The sequence below is a fragment of the Polypterus senegalus genome, chromosome 10 (assembly GCF_016835505.1).
Source record: "Polypterus senegalus isolate Bchr_013 chromosome 10, ASM1683550v1, whole genome shotgun sequence".
NCBI classification, from domain to species: domain Eukaryota; kingdom Metazoa; phylum Chordata; class Cladistia; order Polypteriformes; family Polypteridae; genus Polypterus; species Polypterus senegalus.
The window spans coordinates 55,845,801-55,851,800 of record NC_053163.1 but is presented as its reverse complement, the minus strand read 5'-3'; the positions used below and the strand labels follow the sequence as shown (position 1 = coordinate 55,851,800).

General features: G+C 40.4%; 1 protein-coding gene across 6 annotated transcripts in view; it reads right to left on the bottom strand.

The window, feature by feature from the left end:
* Window positions 1-641: 641 nt before the first annotated feature.
* Window positions 642-6,000, bottom strand: part of mid2 (midline 2) — an 846,826-nt gene continuing 841,467 nt past the window's right edge. For all 6 annotated transcript variants that reach the window (XM_039765790.1, XM_039765792.1, XM_039765791.1 and 3 more), the window contains one exon: window positions 642-1,640. In XM_039765790.1, the coding sequence (XP_039621724.1) occupies window positions 1,238-1,640 (403 nt within the window). In that variant the 3' untranslated portion in view covers window positions 642-1,237. The remainder of the gene's footprint in view (window positions 1,641-6,000) is intronic.

Genomic DNA, 6,000 nt, shown 5'->3' with positions numbered 1-6,000 from the left:
GGGGACCCTAAAATGGCGAGATTTATCAAAAACCGGAGATTGAATCTAAAGCTTTCTCTCCTCCCCCATAGATGATACGTTATGGTCGGGAGGGTGCAAAGCAAAAATATCATTCTTGGATGGAGTATGTCTTTAGAGAAAAGAGTGGTATGAAAGCCATCCAGGACTTTGACCACAGGCTTTAACATCAGTTGGCATGTTCTCCAAGAAGCACAAGTGATTTTTCCGAGGCGGTCTCAATTTCCACCCACAGTTTATAATGTAGCCTCAGCTTGTACCATGAAGGTACGGGAAATGCATGGAGTAATTATCTATTTTAGTTGTTACATATAGCAACTCTTTTAAATAGAAATAAAAAAATCCATGGTGGAAGTTTTTAATCAGTGATTTTTATGGTTCACCTCACTTTGTGGCTCATACTACAATAATATTTGAAATTTGCAGATATACGAGGGGCTTTATGCAGTAACTAGAATGGTGTCAATCACAACCCATTGGAATTTTTATTTCCACTTTAAACCTTTAAAAATCTTTAAGATGTTGGAAGAATTTAAACAAACATTAAAATGTTATAATTCTTTACAAAACCTGTATAAATAAGCAATAAACCAAAACTAAGAGCAAGAGAAAAAAGGATATTCCCCTGCAAACAAACCCATGTTAGCAGTATGGCTTGAGTACATCAAATTCTACCTAAGCCATGTAGTCTTTTAAAATATAAATGAATTTAAAAAGTACAACATTCTGGGTTGGCCTGACTTAAAGAGTTTCATTTTTTTGGTTGTTCTGAACCCTGCACCCCCCACCATTCATCTAGCTAAACTAATTTTATCAATCTTGCGAAAACAAACCATATCTGTGTCTGAGGAAAGGATAATAAAAAAAAATACATTTCTCCTATTGTTTATAAGGAAAAAAAAAACTTCAAAAGTGCATTTTGAATACAAATAAACCCATCAATAACCAATCCAAATTATATTCATAAATTACCAGTTTCTTTTACAGTTTTCTGTTTTTCATTTTCTTTTTTAGAAGAGTAGTAGTCACACTATGTTAGTCAACATTTGCACTATTTACTGTAACTGTACACAATAAAATATTCTTGCCTTTGAAGAAAAAAATCAGTTCAATATGCTCTCTGGGAAAAAAGTAAAAACAACTGAAAAGAGTCAAACTCCCCAGATGAAGCAACATCATTTAAAATGTGAAGTCAGAAATATTTCAGTTGTGCCGCCGTTCATTGACAAGCTTTCATTCCTGAAACGTAAGGGGATTCCTGAGACCTACAGATGCATTCCTGCTGCTCGGTGCAGTCTACAAAGTCAGGGACAGGAAGTCCTGTCAGGATCATCACTGACTTATTCCAAATCATGAATGTGGGAACCACCGGGAGAATGAAGGAAATATCAAAGGTGTGGAGATGCTGTGAGTTCATAGCATCATAAAAGGAAAGAGTATTGTTATCGTAGTCCAACAGGACGCCCAGCCTTTTCAGTTGCAAACTTGCATCCACTAGCATCTCCTTGCTGTTGTGTCTCACAATGAAGTTGTTATTGCAGCGTGAGAACACCCATGACGATGAGTTCTTTCCACTCCATTCATTTTTTGGGGCGGACTTGTAACCGACACCAACGGCATACCTAGTGGAAACAAAGCAGATCGAACACAGTAAGTAGTTATCACACTGACATTCAACAACCTAAAATGAAAGAAAACACAATATCCGAATAAGCATATTTCACAGAAAACAAAGCCAGGTGTTCTGGTCTGTGGGGAAGCAGTCAAGAAACAAATGAGGACAACCACCAAGAGCCATTGAAAGCACAGGCAAGTTGGATAGGCTCTTCATGGAAAAATCAAAGTTTGTAGAAATCAATTCAGTAGCGCTGGGCTACAGCTGATGGAGAAAACCAAAAGTCATGACTTTTGCCATTGTTGCTTACAGTCCCCCTTGGATCTTAATTGTTAACATCAATCATCTACCTACCTACCTGTGTATTATATGGTAACATTTTTATCTATCTATCTATCTATCTATCTATCTATCTATCTATCTATCTATCTATCTATCTATCTATCTATCTATCTATCATAAAGTGTCATTCATATCTGTTTATCTATACATACATAAATACAAGACATCAAGTACAAGGTGGGAGCCAGCCATGGATAAGGTGCCAGTTTATTCCATTGCCCACTCACTCCCACACACTTACTGACATTCATATTAACAACGGTCATGCAAATATTTAGTATTGTTGGAGTAAAAACAGTGTACCATGTCTCCCTATTATAAATAAATAAATAAATAAATAAACAAGCAAACAAACAACAACTATCCTCCATCAAACACTTCCTAAAATTACTAAAAAGAAACAAAACCTCCGACATGGATAAAGAGAAAAACAGTGTCAAAGTCACAGTGAGGCGTTTTAAAAAACTTATTTCCAATGGTACAAAGTAGCTGCATGTGACCCGCAGGAAGTGTAGCAGCACCCCAAACCCCGGACACAACTGTACAACACCAACTCCCTGATACAAATAACAGCTTATTAGTAAGGTATTACCTCTCATAAGGTGTCTCTTCACAATACTCTGTACTACAGACCACAATTTATCTTCCCTGTGTGTTTCCCTCCACCTTCTACACTTCTCAACAAGCCTTGTCCACCTTCTCCTGACTCCAAATCTCTGGGAGATGTGGAGTAGCTCTTTTTATGTCGGACCTGGGAGTAATTCTGGTGCCCTAATATCACACATGTGAAGCACTTCCCGGTCTGGTGTTATCGGCTTAAAGAGGAGACGACCTCTCTCTGCAGGTCCACCTGGTGGTCCCTAAGTACCCCAGTAGGGCTGCTTACCATGACTACAGCTACCAGGTTGCTTTGTGGGTGCACCAAAATGAGCCCTGACTACTGAATGCTGTCATACTGTGTATCAGTGGCTTATCTGTCCGGAGAGGACAATTCGCTTCTGTTCTTCCAACCTGGCTGGACAGCCCATCCATTAAAAAGGCATCCCAGCCAATAAGGAGCCACTCATATTATATCTTCTGGGACACCCAGTAGCGTTTTCTTTACAGACATGTGCTAAATAATGTGTTGGCTGAACATACTTAATGCTTCAGTGTCAAAGAGACATTATGCAGCATTGTTTATAATGGCCATCAGTTTTGTCTTCATTCTCTCCTCTGCTATTACCTCCAGGTGGTCCAGATTGCGTCCCATAACTGACCCTGTACTTTTAATTAGTTTGTTAATTTGGTGGGCTTTTCTTGAAGTGATGTTACGGGCCCAGCACCCCACAGTGTAGAAAATTGCACTGGCCATCACAGAGTTATAGAAAATGTGAAGGATGTCATTTCCCACATTAAAAGAACGCAGTCTCCTAAGGAAAAAAAGCTGGCTCTGCTCTTTCTTATACAGTTCATCTGTGTTACAGGACCAGTCCAGCATGTCACAGTACTTGTAGGAGTGCACTATCTCTAAATTCACTCCCTGAATACAGATAGGACATAGAGGCTCTTTGATGAGTTGAAAGCCAATGGCAGTTCCTTGGTAAAGTTACAGACAATTCTCTTTACATGAAGAAACAAAGTTCTTCACCTGTCTCCATCTGACTCCTATTCTCTTTCTCATAATTTTTATATATATACATAAATGTTATGAGACAGACAATAGGAGTCAAATGGGAATATATAGTTGTTTAGATGAAAGCGAAGCAGAAGAGTGCACTGGTGAGGAAGACATATCTCATCCTACCGGTGCAAAGAGAATGCTTTGTGGCTATATTAAATGTTCAAAAAGTGAAGGAGTGCCATCCAGGAAAAACAGAGAAGAGTTTTCTACAAGTAACAGCAAATCCTCACCCAGGTTCAGACTGTAGGCACCCTAACAAATAGCAAAGTAGCCTGACCCTTATTATAAAAAAGACAGTCTTGGAGGACTGCTGGAGGGAGAGGGCAGAATATGGTTTCAACCAGCATGCATTACAAATCTGGTGTTTGTTGTAAGTGGTTCTGGAATGTTGTTTAAATCTGCTTTCAACTCCAAGGCTTGAGCTGGGAGTTGTGTGGGGCAAAGGCTTGAATGGCAGATGTAGAAGAAAGCCTAGTAGTTATGGAAAAAGTGTGTGTGTGTGCCCAGAAGTGGGCTGGCACCCTCCCTGGGGATTTGTTCCTGCCTTGTGCCCTTTGTTGGCTGGGACTAGCTCCAGCAGACCCCTGTGACCCTATGTTAGTATATAGCGGGTTGGATGATGGATGGATGCATGGGTGGGTGAGATAGAGAAAGAACAAGGAGACAGAGAGTGTATGCGCTAGATAGGTGGTCAAATGCAAGAGCAGTGTCACCCCTTTTACTGGGGTTTAAGGCTTGGAGGAAGGCCCAGAGAGGCAGTAGGTTATGTTATTTTTCTACTGTTTTTGCACTACTTTAAGTTGAGGTGTGGGCCAAATTAACATTGATGTGGAATCATGTCAATGGCAGTAGCCTCTTGGACTTCTGGATTTGCAGGTTTCAGTAGTTAAATGCTACAAGCCCAGCCACAGGGAATGCACAAACCAGTGTGTTTCTTTGTACCGTTCCCAAGCCCGAATTAATGGGGAGGGTTACTTCAGGAAGGGCATCCAATGTAAAATTTTGCCAAATCAACATGCAGACAACAATACAGATTTCCATACCAGCTCGGTCGAGTCCTGGGTTAACAACAACCACCACCAGTACTGTTACCCAACAGGGTGCTGGTGGGAATTGGCTACTGTTATCCAAAGAAGGAGAAGGAGAGGGGGGAGACATGTCCGGAAGACAGGGGAGAGGAGGAAGGTAAGGAGTGTGGAACTGAGGGTAGGAACATTGAATGCTGGCAGTATGACTGGTAAGGGAAGAGAGTTGGCCGATATGATGGGGAGAAGGAAAGTTGATATATTGTGCATGCAAGAGACTAAATGGAAAGAGAGTAAGGCCAGGTGGATTGGAGGTGGATTCAAATTGTTCTATCATGGTGTGGATGGGAGGAGAAATGGGGTTTGGGTTATTCTGAAGGAACAGTATGTCAAGAGTGTTTTGGAGGTGAAAAGAGTGTCAGACAGAGTAATGATTATGAAGCTGGAAATTGGAGGTGTGATGATGAATGTTGTTAGTGCTGTGGTGGGTGGCCGAGTCCCATGCCCGTCTGGGATGCCCCTTCTACATATGTTCCAGGACAGCAACCATGGGCTTCTCAGTACCTCCTCTGGGACACTTGGTGGCAGCTTCCCTGGCTGACGATTCTTTTTTTTTTTTTTTTATTTATTTATTTATTAATTTTATTACAATCAATACATAGCAATCAAGTTTTACAAAAAAAAAAGAATTATGCTAAGATCAGATCGATCCCCACCCTTGAGAGAGAGAGCAAGCCAAACGGTGTAAAATTTAAGGCTTTTAAAAATACCTAAATCAACAAATTCTCTGTGCTTTATAAAATCATTTCAAAATATTACTGATTAGATCCTGCCATGTTTTGAAAAAAGTCTGCACAGATCCTCTAACTGAGTATTTGATTTTTCCAATTTTAAATAATATAACACATCAGTTTCCCACTGACTTAAAGAGGAGAGTTTGGGTTCTTCCAGTTTATCAGAATAAGTCTGCGTGCCAACAGTGTAGTGAATGCAATCACAGTTTGTTTGTCTTTCTCCACTTTAAGACCCTCTGGAAGAACCCCAAACACAGCTGTTAATGGGTTAGGAGGGATTGTGAGTCCAAGACTGTCTGAGAGGTAATTAAAAATTTTTGTCCAGAATAAGGTTAATTTGGAGCAGGCCCAGAACATGTGACCTAGTGAGGCTGGGGCTTGGTTGCAACGTTCGCAGGTTGGATCTTGCCCTGGAAACATTTTGGAGAGTTTTAGTCGAGACAGATGTGCTCGATATATAATTTTGAGTTGTATAATTGTATGCTTTGCGCATATGGAGCTTGAGTGAATTCTCTGCATTGCTACTTTCCACTCCTTTTCTGA